At 48.9% G+C, this 17,127-nt stretch overlaps 1 protein-coding gene across 1 annotated transcript; it reads left to right on the top strand.

The window, feature by feature from the left end:
* The first annotated feature begins 607 nt into the window (after positions 1-607).
* Positions 608-15,992, top strand: LOC129713167 (hatching enzyme 1.2-like). The gene is made up of 8 exons (XM_055662006.1): positions 608-5,923; positions 6,000-6,107; positions 6,970-7,031; positions 9,156-9,249; positions 10,468-10,585; positions 11,761-11,942; positions 13,943-14,024; positions 15,461-15,992. Exons 1-8 carry the CDS (start codon positions 5,827-5,829, stop codon positions 15,642-15,644), a joined length of 927 nt encoding a protein of 308 aa, XP_055517981.1. The 5' UTR covers positions 608-5,826; the 3' UTR covers positions 15,645-15,992.
* The last annotated feature ends 1,135 nt before the right edge of the window (positions 15,993-17,127 follow it).

Here is a 17,127-nt window from a genome sequence, read left to right as displayed (position 1 = left end):
GTGTACGGGGCAATCACTGGTCACCGCGGACTCGTTGGATTGAAGGGCCTGTTTCCACACAGTATCTCTAAAGTCTAAAGTAAAGTGTTTATTCTTCACTATTCAGGTAGTTTAGGGGCGTCGCGCAAGGATGAGACAACTCAGGGGGGAAGAAGAAACATGCCCGCTCGGAGTCAGGAGGCAGTGGGGCCATTGGAATCGGTGTTGATGTGGGGACTGAGTGTGGTACCTCCATGTTTACTGATAACATAATGGTGGTGGCAGCGTTACGCTCACAGAGAAAGCAGAGGGAGATATAGATCAGCCATGATCACATTGAATGGCGGTGCTGGCTCGAAGGGCCGAATGGCCTACTCCTGCACCTATTGTCTATTGTCTATAGTTAGTTAACTGAAAAGGCAATGATCTGGCAAAAAAGAGCATCTTGTGATGGGAAACACAACAGGTCAGGCAGCATCTGCGGAGGGAGAATCAGTCAACATTTCTGATGAAAGTCGCTGCATAGAACTGGGATAGAGAGGAAGAAAGTGAGTGTAAGTGACTAGAGGAGGGCAGTGGGGAAGTGTGTGGGGGGGGGGGGAGCACGGGGGGGCGAAGTGAGGTCTGGGAGCTTGGACAGTCTGGTCCACAAGGACATGACAGCAGAGCAGGAGAGAAGAGAGTTCAGCAGTAACGGCCTGACCCGACACAGGCACAATAATGGAGTGGGGAGATTCGATGAGTAGTCCTGTACACTACAGTGTGTCCCGGCAGAAGATGGGGTGATGTTCCCCAATATTGTGTCTGGCCCCCTGTGGTGACAGGGCAGGAGGTCGGTCGCAGGAGCAGTGGGATGGGCAGCACAATCTCAACATCACGCCTGTGCTCCATAAAATAGTCACCTCATCTGTATGTGGAGGCAGGAACTGCAGATGCTGGTTTAAACTGAAGATAGACACAAATGCTGGAGTAACTAGCAGGACAGGCAGCATCTCTGGAGACAAGGTTTTGGTCTGAAGAATGGTCTCGACCTGAAACGTCACCTATTCCTTCTCTCCAGAGATGCTGCCTGTCCCGCTGAGTTACTCCAGCATTTTGCGTCTATCTTTACCTCATGCGTATGTTGCTTCTCCAGTGTCATGAACTCGCCCAGTTACGCAACAGAGCAGGCCCCATGGCCAAAGCACCAAGCTGTCTACAGGAGTTTGACCCATTTACCTACAGTTGACTTATGTCTCTCTAAACCTTTTCCAATCCACAAACCTGTTCAAATGTCTTTTAAATGTTGTAATTATACCCGCCTTAACGATTTCATATGGCAGCTCGTTCCATAGACCACCATGTGCCCCTCAGGTGTATTTTAAACCTTTCTCTGCCCATCTTACACCTCTGTCCTCTGTTTGAGATTTCCCTATCCTGGAGAAAAGACATTGAGATCAACAGATATTGAGATCAAGTTGAATCAAGGATTATGGGTCAAGTGCAGGAAAGTGATGTTGTACCAATGGGGAGCAGACAACAAGAGCCAGATGGCCCACCCACCCCTACATCTATTCCCATGTTTTAATGCTCATATTTAAATTCTCCAGCTCAGACGGCAGGGTACAAACTTTTATCTTTAGGGTGAATGCAGTCTTTTTCCCGGGGTTGGGAAATGAAGAACAAGAGAGGGTAAGTTGTACAGGGCCCTAGTGAGACCACACCCAGAGTATTGTGTGCAGTTTTGGTCCCCTAATTTGAGGAAGGACATTCTTGCTATTGAGGGAGTGCAGCGTAGGTTTACAAGGTTAATTCCCGGGATGGCGGGACTGTAATATGCTGAGAGAATGGAGCAGCTGGGCTTGTACACTCTGGAGTTTAGAAGGATGAGAGGGGATCTCATTGAAACATATAAGTTTGTTAAGGGCTTCGACACGCTTGAGGCAGGAAACATGTTCCCGATGTTGGGGGAGTCCAGAACCAGGGGCCACAGTTTAAGAATAAGGAGTAAGCCATTTAGAACGGAGACGAGGAAACACTTTTTTTCACAGAGAGTTGTGAGTCTGTGGAATTCTCTGCCTCAGAGGGCGGTGGAGGCAGGTTCTCTGGATGCTTTGAAGAGAGAGCTAGATAGGGCTCTTAAAGATAGCAGAGTCATGGGATATGGGGAGAAGGCAGGAACGGGGTACTGATTGGGGACGATCAGCCATGATCACATTGAATGGCGGTGCTTGCTCGAAGGGCCGAATGGCCTACTCCTGCACCTATTGTCTATTGTCTATAAGTTTAAGGTGAGAGAGAAAAGATTTAATACAAACCTGTGGGGCAAGTTTTTTTCAACCAGAAGGTGGTGGATGTATGAAACAAGCTGCCAGAGGAGGTAGTTGAGGCAGGTATTATAACAATATTTAGAAGATATTTGGAAAGGTGTATGGATTGGAAAGGTTTAGAGGCATGTGGGACAAATGCGTGCATGCGGGGGTGGGGTGAGGTAGACTACTTGGTCGGCAAGGACTAGTTGGTCTGTTGCTGTACAGTATATGATTCTATTACTCTATGATCCTTTGACTATTTGGGTGACATGGTCACTCAGCAGTAGAGTTGCCTCCTTACAGCGCCAGAGACCTAGGTTTGATTCTGACAACGAGTGTACGGAGGTTGTACCTTCTCCCTGTGACCACGTGGGTTTTCTCCGGGTGCTCCAGTTTCCCCCCCACACTCTAAAGATGCGCAGGTGTGCAGGTTAATTGGCTTTGGTAAAATAAACTGTAAACTGTCTCTAGTGTGTGTGTGGACTAGTATTAGTCTACGGGGTGATTGGGCTGAAGGGCCTGTTTCTCCCTAAGATCTGAAGACTCTGATGAATGAATGGTCCAGAGCTTATGCTGCTGGTTCACCAACCACACAACAACAAACCACTGTGTCGATCACATCACATGATGCTGAGGGTAGAACATCCATCATTTACCTTTCATCTTAACCTGTCACATCCACACCAGAGTTTCAAGGCCTGGGAACATCAGCAACAAGGTTGATTGCCAGCACACACTGAGCCATGGACATGGACTAGAATGAACATATTTTCCCAGTTGATGAGCGTAGTCGGCAAAGCTGGTGTTGAACGGTGAAGCTGCTCAATGATCCAGCACCATTAATAGTCATGACTATTGTACGTGACATTTTGACACCAAGTCACATGTGAGTTTGTAGGTTAATTGGCCCTTGGTGAGTTGCCTTTATTGCGTAGGGATCGTTGAGAAAGTTGGATAACATAGAACTTGTGTCAACGGGTGATCGATGGTCGGCATCTACTCGATGGGCCAAAGGGTCTGTTTCCATGCTGTATCTCTAGCCTAAACCTCAAAAGCTGTTAGACCAGATGATGAAAAACTTAGTTAAAGAGGTTGAAATGTTTAATTGTTTTTGAAACGAGAATTGGAAGAGCAAATATGTAAGGAGATAGCAGCTATAAGTAGTAAGCACAAGGTAGTGATTGTGGGAGATTTCAACTTTCCACACATAGACTGGGAAACACATTCTGTAAATGGGCTGGATGGGTTGGAGTTTGTAAAATGTGTGCAGGATAGTTTTTTGCAGCAATACATAGAGGTACCTACTAGAGAAGGGGCGGTGCTGGACCTCCTGTTAGGAAATGAGACGGGTCAGGTGGCGGAGGTATGTGTTGGGGAACAGTTCGGGTCCAGTGATCACAATACCATTAGTTTTAATATAATTATGGAGAAGGTCAGAACTGTACCTAGGGTTGAGATTTTTGATCGGGGAAAGGCTAACTGATGAGATGCGAAAGGATTTAAAAGGAGTGAATTGGGACATTTTGTTTTATGGGAAGGATGTAGAAGAGAAATGGAGGACATTTAAAGGTGAAATTTTAAGAGTACAGAATCTTTATGTCCCTGTTCGGTTGAAAGGAAATAGTAAAAATTGGAAAGAGCCATGGTTTTCAAGGAAAATTGGACACTTGGTTCGGAAAAAGAGAGAGATCTACAATAATTATAGGCAGCATGGAGTAAATGAGATGCTCGAGGAGTGTAAAACATGTAAAAAGAATCTTAAGCAAGAAATTAGAAAAGCTAAAAGGAAATATGAGGTTGCTTTGGCAAGTAAGGTGAAAGTAAATCCAAAGGGTTTCTACAGCTATATTAATAGCAAAAGGATGACGAGGGATAAAATTGGTCCATTAGAGAGTCAGAGTGGACAGCTATCTGCAGCCAAAATAGATGGGGGAGATATTGAACAATTTATTTTCTATGGTATTCACCAAAGAGAAGGATATTGAATTATGTGAGGTAAGGGAAACAAGTAGAGTAGCTATGGAAACTATGAGGATCAAAGAAGAGGTGGTAAAGAAAGCTTTTGGTGTGCTGGCCTTTATAAATCAGAGCATTGAGTATAGAAGTTGGGATGTAATGTTAAAATTGTACAAGGCCAAATTGTGAGGCCAATTCTGGAGTATGGTGTACAATTCTGGTCGCCAAATTATAGGAAAGATGTCAACAAAATAGAGAGAGTACAGAGGAGATTTATTAGAATGTTGCCTGGGTTTCAGCAACTAAGTTACAGAAAAAGGTTGAACAAGATAGGTCTTTATTCTTTGGAGCGCAGAAGGTTAAGGGGGGACTTGATAGAGGTCTTTAAAATGATGAGCGGAATAGACAGAGTTGACGTGGATAAGCTTTTTCCATTGAGAGTAGGGAAGATTCAAACAAGAGGACATGATTTGAGAATTAAGGAACAAAAGTTTAGGGGTAACATGAGGGGGAACTTCTTTACTCAGAGAGTGGTAGCTGTGCGGAATGAGCTTCCAGTGGAAGTGGTGGAGGCAGGTTTGATTTTATCATTTAAAAATAAATTGATTAGTTATATGGACGGGAAAGGAATGGAGGGTTATGGTCTGAGTGCAGGTAGATGGGACTAGGTGAGAGTAAATGTTCTGCATGGCCTAGAAGGGCCGAGATGGTCTGTTTCCGTGCTGTAATTGTTATATGGTTATATGGATGGCCTTTCCTTTACCCAGCGTGTTGAGATGTTTGTTATTTTTGTGAATTCAGAAGCTGGGCTTTGGGCAACGTAGGGATGTGTGGACACTCCATACAACCCTGATATTGTTCATCCTTTCAATGCCAAACTGAGGGATGTATTGAAATGATGACAGTAAGTTGGGTCAACACAGAGATAGAGCACACTCACTGAACACAACGACGCACATGCAGCGCATTAGCTCAGATTAGAGACCGGCTCATTCTTCCTGCATCTCTCTCTCTCTCGGGGTTCACCGCATCTTCTCAAGCAGCAGTGGTAGACACAAAATGCTGGAGTAACTCAGCATAGACACATAGAAAATAGGTGCAAGAGGACGTCATTCGGCCCTTCGAACCTGCAGCGCCATTCATTGTGATCATGGCTGATCGTCCCCAATCAATAACCCGTGCCTGCCTTCTCCCCATATCCCTTGATTCCACCAGCGGGACTGGCAACATCTCTGGAGAGAAGAGATCTCTGGAGAGACCCTTCTGAATGACCTTCTTCGCTCTGACTTTGGCCTTGACCAAGGAGGGGGGGGGGGGATGAATTGGTTTGTTGAGTGAGGTCATACTGTGTAGGAGTTGTCCACACATATATATTTATACGGGGAGAAAGATCAGTTGATCAATTGAGCGCTGATGTTGGTGTGAGCAGTCACTCTGACCAGACTGTGTCGAGCAAGGGTTAAACCCGCCCCAGTCCCTGCTCAACAGGTGAGCAAATTACCAATCAAAGTCGGCAGAAGGACTCAATCTCTTCATATAGCAGAAGGGTGAGGTTATCTTGCTTGTGAAGAGTCCTGTCTTTGCTATTACAGAGTCATTGATGCTGAGTATTAATGTCTGGAGTTTCTCCTCAGCTGCCGATTGGAGTTCCAGAATGTGGCGAGTCGTGTGGTTCACGCTGACCCTGGTGCTGAGAGGTGAGGGCTGGTTGTATTTAGTCCGTGTGGGGTTTGGGCTTTGAGCTTTTTAGTGAAGGGCTGTTTCTATTTACAGCGGCGGTGCAGAGCGAAGTACAGGCGCTGAACAGCAACTCTCATGCGGCAGTTGTTCAAGCCAAGAGCGGCCTCACGAAGGAGGATGTGATCGCGGCCATTAACCAGCGTATGTCCCTCACTTCATGTTGTGTGTGACCGGGGGGAGTTGTTGGCTGTTCCTTGATGTTTTTACTACTATTTGTAACTTATTGGCGGAAAATGATCTTGGGTTCGCGGCTGATGGAGACTTGGGAAGTTACCTGTTGCCCTGGTATAGACACAAAGTGCTGGAGTAACTCAGTGGGGCAAGCAGCATCTCTGGAGGAAAGGAGTGGGTGAGGTTTCGGGTCAAGACCCCTCTTCAGACGAGTCAGGGTCACGAGAGAACGAGAGATGTAGACAGGGCCGGGTAAAAACCAGATGCTGTGTGTGTGGGATAACGAGGGATGGAGAGAGAGGGAATACAGGGGTTACTTGAAGTTAGAGAAGTTAATGTTGATACCACTGTGGTGTAAGCTGCCCAGGTGAAATATGAGGTGCTGGTCCTCCAATTTACGCTGGGCCTCACTCTGACAATGGAGGAGGCCCAGGACAGAAAGGACTGATTGGGAATGGGAATGAAAGTGTTTGGCAGCTTGGTCCAAAGTATAGTACTTGAGCCGATTCCTTACAGCGAGTGTTCAGCATTGGGTTGAAACGGGAATCGCAAATGCTGGTTTACAACAAAACAAGACACAGCGTGCTGGAGTAACGCAGCGGGTCGGGCAACATCTCCGGAGGACATGAACAGGCCGAGAGCCTTGTTGAGGCTGTGAAACGTCACCCATCCATCTTCTCCAGAGATGCTGCCTGGCCCGCTGCGTTACTCCAGCGCTGTGTGTCTGTATGTTCAGCAGCGGCGTGGGGCTGCGGGGTTTGCCGGGGGCGCTGGCTGTTCGGCCCGTCACCCTGCCTGCACTCACCGCTGCTCACTGATCCTCTGGCTGCAGGTGACCTCCCTCGTGAAAAGATCTGGAGGAGCTTCCTCATCGAAGGCGACATCGTTAAACCCGTGAGTAGTTCCTCTGGCCGTTTGCTGCCCTTTGCCTCTGTGTTCCTGTGGCCCCCGTGATACCGGCGTGTTGCCCTTGTGGCCGGGGGTGGGGAGGGGGAGGAACTGCCGGGTGACCGCGGTCTCTGTGGCTCTTGCTCCCAAGCCGGTCCCTCCCCCCCGCCCCTCCCCGTCACTGTGTGGGATGGAACTGCAGATGCTGGGTTGAACCGAAGATAGACACAAAATGCTGGAGTAACTCAGCGGGACAGGCGGCATCTCTGGAGAGAAGGAATGAATGGGTGACTTTTCGGGTGGAGACCCTTCTTCAGTCTGAAACGCCACCCATTCCTTCTGTCTAGAGATGCTGCCCGTTACTGCCCTGCTCCTAGAGACGGACACACGGGGTATTCCGTGACCAGTAAACACTGGGATACACCGGGTATTTCACCGTCTCCGTGTTTAATGCGGGCAGCACGGCTCTGTCCAGCCGGTACACAGTGTTAGTTTGACCCACTCTCTCCAGGTAGCGACACCTTGATACCGGTGGTACCGGCATGTGGCGGTCATCGGCCGGGCGGGCATTGAGTACACGACCCGCGTAGTCACGGTACACGGCTCGGGTCAGGCCGCGTTTGGAGGATTGTGTGCGTTTGTGGTCGCCCCCATTACAGGAAGGATGTGGGTGGAGGCTTTGGAAAGTTTGCAGAAGAGTTGCCTGGGTTACGGGGGGAGGTTGGACAAACTTCAACTGTTTCCCCTGGAACTCCGGAGGTGCAAGGGAAAGCTGATCGAAGTATTCCAAACCACTTAGGCTTAATAAAGGTAACATAGAAAATAGGTGCAGGAGGAGGCCATTCGGCCCTTCCAGCCATTCGACCCTTCATTGTGATCATGGCTGATCGTCCCCAATCAATAACCCGTGCCTGCCTTCTCCCCATATCCCTTGACTCCTCTAGCCCCTAGAGCTTTATCTAACTCTCTTAAATCCATCCAGTGATTTGGCCTCCACTGCCCTCTGTGGCAGGGAATTCCACTAATTCACAACTCTCTAGGTGGAAAAAGTTTTTTCTCACCTCAGTCCTAAATCTGCCCCCTTGTATTTGCCACCAAAGTGGATAACCTCACATTTATCTATATTATACTGCATCTGCCACGCATCTGCCCACTCACTCAACCTGTCCAGGTCACCCTGCAACCTCCTAACATCCTCTTCACAGTTCACACTGCCACCCATCTTTGTGTCATCCGCAAACTTGCTAGTGTTGCTCCTAATTCCCTCTTCCAAATCATTAATATATATGGTAAACAGTTGTGGCCCCAACACCGAGCCTTGCGGCACTCCACTCACCACTGCCTGCCATTCTGAAAAGGACCCGTTCACTCCTACTCTTTGCTTCCGGTCAGCCAACCAATTTTCTATCCACGTCAACACCCTACCCCCAATACCATGTGCTCTAACTTTAGTCACCAGTCTCCCATGCGGGATCTTATCAAAGGCTTTCTGAAAGTCTAGATACACTACATCCACTGGCACCATTTCTTCCATTTTACTTGTCACATCCTCAAAAAATTCCAGAAGATTAGTCCAGCATGATTTCCCTTTCATAAACCCATGTTGACTTGGACTAATCCTTTTACTGCTATCCAAATGCCCCATTATTACCTCTTTAATAATTGAATCCACCACCGAAGTCAGGCTAACTGGTCTGTAATTCCCCGTTTTCTCTCTCGCTCCTTCCTTGAAAATGTGGGATAACATTAGCTATCCTCCAATCCGTGTTTTTGCCACCAAAGTGGATAACCTCACATCGATCTAGTAGTCAGAAGCACTTTTTACAAGCAATCCGAACACATTTTCCCCAGGATGGAAATATCAAATAAAGGGCATGGCTTTACGTTGAGAGGGGAGGGACACGGTGGGGGGGTTGGTGGGCGCAAGAAGAAGCTACTAGGATCGGGGCTGGTGGCGGATGAGATGAGGGGGTATTTGACCCTATGGGAGATACGCATGGATGTGGGATGGGGATATGGATCACGGGCTGCATGATGCCCCATCCACGCTATTTGCCCGCGTGTTGGTCCCTGTGCCCGTGTGTGTGTGTCCCCGCTCCACCCGCCTCGCTCTCTCTGTCCTCTCCCCAGCTCTGGCGGAACGCGGTAACGTCCAACACCCGCACCTGGCGCAAGTCTCCAGATGGTGCGGTAAGGATTCCCTACGAGATCTCGCCGCAGTATGGTGAGTAGCGGGGAGGGGGCTAGGAGTGGCGCGACGGGCAGAGGCAGAGCGGAGGGTGGGGTGTGGGCGGCGCGGCGCTTGGGGGCGGGGGGGGGGGGGGGCAGGGCAGAGGGAGGGAGGGTATCTTCCTGCCTTCTCGGATGGGGGTGGGGAAGAGGCGGGGATGGGGCTCCCTCTCACCATCCGCTAGGAGTGAAGCAGCGAGACCTCGGGCACAGAGCGCTCGCTCGCACAGCGGCACTCGGGGGCGTGTGGGCCGGGCTCGGCACTGTGTTAGCCCGGGGTAGACCGTGGCTGCGAGCTGGGCTACAGTGGGTTAGAGAATCCCAGAGCGTGGAAACAGGAGCTTCGATCCAACTTGCCCCCACTGGCCAACGTGCCCCATCTACAGAAGATAGACACAAAGCTGGAGCCACCAGCGGGTCGGGCAGCATCTCTGGAAAGAGGGAATATGTAATGATTGGGGACGGGACCCTTTAGACTCTCACCTGCCTGCGTTTGGCCCATATCCGTCTAAAGCTGTCCTGTCCATGTGCTCGCTAAACGCTGCGATAGATAGCACCTCGCTGCTTGCGTGGACAATGCGGTGGCAAGGTACGTCTAGAGAAACCATCATTGTACAGGTACATGGATGCGCCAGGTTTACAGGGATATGCGCCAAAAGCAGACAGGTGGCACTAGTATAGATGGGGCATGTTTGTCGGCGTGGGCAAGGTGAGCTGAAGGACACGTTTCCACGATCTATGACTGGGACGGTCCGTTCCGCGATGGTGATTGGAGCTTTTGCAACCCAACTGCACCAGAGACGGCCTGTCCCACTTGGGCGTCATTTGCGCGTCATTTACGTGACATTTACGCGTCACGATGCCCAGCACGGTCCCTCTGTTCCTCAATACTCCCCAGCGTGTTACCATTCTCGGTCTATGTTCTAGCCTTGTTGCTGTTCCCAAAGTGAATCATCTCACATTTAGACGGATTAAACAGCACCTGCTACATCGGGCCACTTCACCATCACATTGATATCACCCTGTGGTCTACGACCACCCACAACATAGTCAACAACCCCACTGATCTTGGTGTCATCCACAAACCTGCTGCTCGTGTCCCTATATCCACGTCCCAACCGTTTGCCTCTACACATCCTTCCATGTTTCATCTTCATATTTTTAATACGCTGGGTCTGTATTTAAGACTCGTGTTCCTTTCCCTTCGCTCCAGATGAGCAGACCTGCAGTGCCATCCAACGAGGCTTCAAGGACTTTGAGAAGTTCACCTGCATCCGATTTGTAGCTCGCACTAACGAGGAGGACTTCATCTCTATTCAGCCGGTTCACGGGTAGGTGGAGACGCTCCAATGGTCCCTTGGTCTGTGGGTGCAGACGGACACCTCCAGTGCCCCTGGAACCGGTTCCCCAGACCTTCCACTTGGCCCGTCCTGCATCACATACACCGCTGATGTAGGGTCAGCAGCCCCAACACTGGGAGCAGCATCTGAATGAAAGACACAGCATCTCTCGTTGTGCTGTAACCCCGTGGTTTTAATGAGTGGCCTTGTGTTTAATGGTCTAATTTAAATAAACAATAGCAGAGTAGACAAGGTGTTGGTGGTACTTGGCGAATGAAGCAATGTGGAGGACATGGAGGGCAACATTTTGGAATGGAATCCTACTTCAGACCGATGAAGGGACTTGACTCAAAATGTCACCCATCCATTCCTTCCCCAGATGCTGCCTGACCTGCTGAGTTCCTCCAGCACTTTGTTTTTTACTCAGGATTCCAGCACCTGCAGTTCAGTGCCTCCATCGAACAGAAGAAATGGGATTGGGAACAGAGTGCGGCTCCATTCAATGTGCTGGCCAATATTTAACTGGGTGCCACCACTCCCCTGTACCAGCCCCAACCCCTCAACCCCTTGATATCTCTTCTGATCGGTCCTGAATGCACGTCAATTAATCCTAACCCAAGAGGTTTGATTGAAGTGAATCCGGAATAAATCGGCAGCACTGAGAGGCCTCAAACTATTGGATTGTTCTCGCTGTAGAATGTTTTTGTTTTACTAACAATGTCCAGGGAAGGGAACGGAACACAGTACAGGCTGTTCAGCCCCATATGTTTATGCCAAACACAATGGCAAGCCAAATGAACCCCATCTGTCTACACCTGGTCCACACCCCTCCATTCTCTGTCTGTGGCCAGAGAAAGGCTCCTAAATCCTCCTTTCATACCTGCTGCCTCCACCACCCCAGACAATGCAATCCAAGCATCTGTAAACCCACTCGAAAAGTGTGTGTGTGTGTGTGTGTGTGTGTGTGTGTGTGTGTGTGTGTGTGTGTGTGTGTGTGTGTGTGTGTGTGTGTGTGTGTGTGTGTGTGTGTGTGTGTGTGTGTGTGTGTGTGTGTGTGTGTGTGTGTCTGTGTGTCTCTGGGGCCTGGGTGGGGTGATACTGTGCCTGTCTCCCTGTCCCCAATGCCTACATTCACTGATCTGTGCATCTCTGTCTCCCCCCCCCAGGTGCTATGCATCAGTGGGTCGGGCGGGTGGCATGCAGCTGGTATCGCTGAGCCAGCCGTGCCTGACGAAGGGGAAGGGTGTTGTGGAGCACGAGATCATGCACTCGCTGGGCTTCTGGCATGAGCACGCCCGCAGCGACCGTGACAAATACATCAAGATCGAGTGGAAGAACGTGTGGCCTGGTAATGCCCTCCTCCCCTATCACATGTCCTTCACCACAGAGTGGACCCGGGGCAAGTTCTGGGTTTCTGTCTACAGAGGACATGGGACAGTGCAGCACAATGTCTGTGTGCCAGTGACTAGCAGAGTTCTGCAGGGCTCGGTGCTGGGGCCGCGACTCTTCACGTTGTATATCAATGACTTGCATGTGGAGATGGAAGACTTTGTGGCCAAGTTTGCAGATGATATAAAGATAGGTTTAGGGGCAGAGAAAGCAGGGACTGCAGAAGGACTTGGACAGATTGGGAGAGTGGGCAGAGAAGAGGGAGATGGAATATAGTGTGGAGTCGTGCAATTTAGTAGTAGGGATAAATGGGGAGAGAATTCAGAAACCAGAGATACAAAGGGATTTGGGAGTGCTGGTGTTGGATTCCCAAAAAGTTAATTTGCACTTGAATTGGTAGTCAGGAAGGAAAACTCATTTATTTTGAGAGAACTAGAATACAAAAACAGGACTGTACTGCTGAGGCATTCTAGGGAGCTGGTCAGACTTCATTTGAGCAATTTTGGGCACCATGTCTGAGGAAGGATGTGTCGGCTCTGGAGAGGGTCCAGAGAAAGTTTACCAGAATGATCCCAGGAATGTGGGTTAACATGTGATGAGCGTTTGACGGCACTGGGCCTGTACTCGCTGGAGTTTGGAAGGATGAGTGGGTACCTCATTGAAACTTGCCAAATAATGAAAGGCCTGGATAAAGTGGATGTGGAGAGGATGTTTCCACTAGTGGGAGAATCCAGGACCAGAGGTCATACCCTCAGAATTAAAGGGCGTTCCTTTCGGAAGGGGTAAGGAGGAATTTCTTTAGTCGGAGGGTGGTGAATGTGTGGAATTCATTGCCACACAAGGCTGTGGAGGCCATGCCAATGGATATTTTTAAGGCCGAGATAGATAGATTCTTGATTAGTGCGGGTGACGGGGGTTATGGGGAGAAGGCAGGAGAATGGGGTTAGTAAAGATTGGCAAATGTCAGCCCCAGTTGTGGATCATTGACTTGGGGACCAGAGTTCAGATTTCACCAGCGGGAGAATTCCAGAGGTTGATTACATCTGGAGTGTGTCTGACTAATGATGAAACAGCTGGACAGTTTGGTTTGGTCCTGCCCTTCAGAGAGTCGAGCTGCTAGCACAGCCCATCTGTCTGATGTTGGTCACTGTGAACTGCCTCTTGGGGCAGGTAGGGATGGACTATAAATGCTGGCTCTGCCAGTATTGTTCATGCCAGCACCTGTGGCCCATCTACCTGCCCCTGAACTGAGGCAGTTGAGACAGAACCACTTTGGTGAGTTCACAATAGCACAGATGTTTAGTGAACTTTTGTGCCATTCGGTCCAAGAAGCTGTTCATCTCCCCAACTTGTGCTTCTGTAACATCCCTTTAAAGGCTTAAAGGACATGTGCAGCTCATGTATTTTTGTATGGTGGGTGTCTGGAGTATGATGCTGGAGTCTGGAGGTGGTGATGAAAGCAGATATGATGGTGGCATTTAAGAGATTCTAGATAAGCGAATGGATATGTCCACCTCTGCCCCAGGGTGGAAATATCAAATACCAGAGGGCATGGCTTTAAAGTGAGAGGGACAAAGTTTGAACTTGTGCAAAAGGTTAAAGGAGTAGTCTCTGCAGAAAGTGCTGAAGATCTGGATATTATCAGTGGGATCATACTGAAGGTCAAGGAATTCAGAAGATAATGCATTGGATATGGAAGTTGGAGGCATGGATAAGGAAGGCTAAAGGGGTTGGCGTAGATGGTTATCACAGTTGGCATGGGCAAGGTGGGTGTAGGATGTTGTACAGTTTGGTGATGAATCGGGGAAATGGCTAAGAACACTCACATTTTTACTGACCGTTCCTTTATTCAAACGGAAAACCAAGTTATCCATGTTCTGGTATGTTTGCTGGTTAGTTTCTCAGCTGTTCAGGTCTATGCAAATGCTAGGATTTGTCACTTTGTTCCATCTGTTTCAGGTTATGAACATAATTTCCTGAAGCAAAACACTAATAATTTGAAGACCAAGTATGATTATGGCTCCATCTTGCACTACAGCAGGTAAGGATGATGCTGTGTGTTGTCACCTTGGTCTACGGCAGTTTCCACGTCCCGCTACATATTCAGATCCCGCTCAGCATTGGTGGCAGTAAGTGTGAGCTTTGTAGACCAGCCTGTCCAATTCCCCTTCTCCCAAGCTGCATGGAGCGGTGTTTTGCCCATCAATGTTGTCCACTGACCCTCGTTAATCTGTGAGCTTCTGCCCACAACCCTCCCTGATCTCCACTGTCCAGCTTTGGTATTTGGCCCTGGATGTTGTCCCTGTACAAAACTCTGCAATCTCCTCCTTAAACCCTTTGCCCCTTCTCTTTAAAGCAACATTTTTGATGCTGCCAACTTCGGCAAGCTTTTCCTTGCCCTTCCCCGTTTGCAGTTGCTATTTCATGAAGCATTCAGGATCGCACAGTGGTGGAACAGGCAGAGCCACTGCCTCAGTGCCGGACACCCAGGTCTATCCTGACCTTGGGTGCTGTCTGTGTGGAGTTTGCACGTTCTCCCTGTGACCATGTGGACTTCCCCCAGGTCCACTATTTTCCTCCCACTACCCAAAGACGTGTGGGTTTGTAGGTTAATTTCACCAAGTGTGTCGGCAGTGGATGAGAAAGTCAGATGTAGAACTAGGGTGGTCAGAAGGGCCCGTTTCTATGCTGTAACTCAAAACTGAATAAAAGTTAGTCATAGAAAACAGCTGTTGCATAAATGCATTGTTGATGATGCCTTGGGCAGTCTTGCTGTAAGGTCATGTGATAGGAGCAGAATTAGGCCGTTCTGCCCATCAAGTCTACTCCACCATTCAATCATGCCTGATCTATCTCTCCCTCCTAACCCCATTCTCCTGCCTTCTCCCCATTACCCCTGACACCCGTACTAATCAAGAATATATCTATCTCTGCCTTAAAAATATCCACTGACTTGGCCTCCACAGCCTTCTGTGGTAAAGAATTCCACAGATTAACCACCCTCTGATTAAAGAAATTCCTCCTCATCTCCTTCCTAAGGGAACGTCCTTCAATTCTGAGCCTATGACCTCTAGTCCTAGACTCTCCCACTAGTGGAAACATCCTCTCCACGTCCACTCTATCCAAGCCTTTCACTATTCTCTATGTTTCAATGAGGTCTCGCCTCATTGTTCTAAACTCCAGCGACAGGCCCAGTGCTGTCAAATGCTCATCATAGGTTAACCTACTAATTCCTGGGATAATTCTTGTAAACTTCCTCAGTGGATATATTTAAGGCAGAGATAGATAGATTCTTGATTAGTGCGGGTGTCAGATGTTATGGGGAGAAGGCAGGAGAATGGGGTTAGGAGGGAGAGATAGATCAGCCATGAGTGAATGGCGGAGTAGACTTGATGGGCCGAATGGCCTAATTCTTCTCCTATCAACCATGACGTGTATCATATGTTACTGAGCGCTGATGGCCTTGTCCGCCGGCAGGTCGGCGTTTTCCAGGAACGGGCAGCCGACGCTGACGCCGGTGGGACAGCCGGGCCGGGGCACGGTGATCGGCCAGAGACGCCGGCTGAGTCAGCTCGACCTGCTCAAGGTGAACCGGCTGTACAACTGCACGGCACAGCTCGGCCACGCTAAACGTGAGGCCGCCGGCAAGCCGTGCTTGTGACACAACGTGGCTCACAACAACGCGGGCTGGTTCTGCCCTGCCAACCCCGGGCCATCGCTTCACACCGACTGTCCGTGACTGCGGCCGTGGTCACACGCAACCCTCGGGCTGGATCTCATCCGTGTTTCTGCTTCGTGTTGTGGGCCAAGTCTCCCGGGGTTTAAACCAGACCTGGGGGGGGGGGGTTGGTTTTCTTGTTTTCTTGAAGGGACTTTGTTTTAAAGGAGACTGTGAAAGTTAATAACTGATAGTTTGCACAGATAACTTTAAATGACGCGTGTTCCTGAATCAGACGGGGAAGTGTCCCCTCTGTGTGGATCTCCATTAGTTCCCAATTAAAACCATTTTGTTCCTTGGAGGTGTGTGGGATTTGTGATTGAGTACACCCACCCTGCCCTGCCCGCACTCCGTGGGAAGTTGTGCTGTTTCTCCAATGCTATGCAGCTTGTGTGTGGGGGAGAAGGAAACCTGTTTTGTGCACAAAATGCCAGCTGGAGTTGCAGCGGGGAGAGAGAGCTCTGTCTGTGGTCCGTGAAGTCTCTGCTTCAGCATGGAGGTCAGCAGCATCCTGCACACTGCAGCACCGGCCAGTCCCACACACACACTATTAGTGATGTGGGTGAGGGTTTAATACTGGGGGTGGGAGGGAGAAATCTCCCCGCAGTTACTCGATAGGTTTGAGTTTTTGTCACGTCTACTAAGGCACGGAGGAAAGCTTTGTTTTGCATGCTATCTGATCAGATATTATACATAAGTACCAGCCCAACTCTCACAGTTCTCAGCATTGTAGCGCACCAGTTCCAGAGGCAACGCCCAATGTCCTCAATGGGGTGGAGGTGGACGTGAGTCGGACAGTCGGACAGTACCCTGGCTTATGGAAGGACAGTTCAGGGGAATAGGCTGTGGGCCGAGCATCAAAAATGTGTCTAGAAATAGGATTTCGTGACCCAAGTCACCAAACTACATGAAATTTTCACATATTGTGTAAAAATATTTATATAAATCACCCCTGAAACTCGATATGAAGAAGACTTGCACATTTTTATTAAATTAGAGAAAAACCGGAAAAATGTCGGGAATTTTTTAGTCCAATCAAAGCACGTTTAACATTGAGTTGTCTGCCAGTTGGCCAATCACGCGCTTTGTTTCAGGCTAGCACACAAAATGGCTGAGGGGGCTTCACAGATGCCTGTTTTACTGGAGATTCCGATTTGTTGTTGTTCTGTGGAATAAATGTGGTGGAAACTTGCAGCAGGTTAATTGTATTTAGTGGGAAAAGCATTAAAAAGGCTGAAGAAAGTGCTGCGAAGTGGATTAAAGTGCAAGAAAGCCTTCAAAGTCCCTGCTGATGTGCTGGAACACAAATAAGGCCCGCATGAATCAACTAACTGAAAGGTAAGACTAAAGTCTGAATTTATGAAAATCTATCTGTATGGACTTTAATTAATTTAATATAAGGTGAATAAATTCAGTCATTAATTCA

The sequence above is a fragment of the Leucoraja erinacea genome, chromosome 35 (assembly GCF_028641065.1).
Source record: "Leucoraja erinacea ecotype New England chromosome 35, Leri_hhj_1, whole genome shotgun sequence".
In the NCBI taxonomy this organism is placed as follows: domain Eukaryota; kingdom Metazoa; phylum Chordata; class Chondrichthyes; order Rajiformes; family Rajidae; genus Leucoraja; species Leucoraja erinaceus.
Note: the sequence above shows the minus strand (reverse complement) of the source record. Positions and strands in the feature narration are given on the sequence as shown.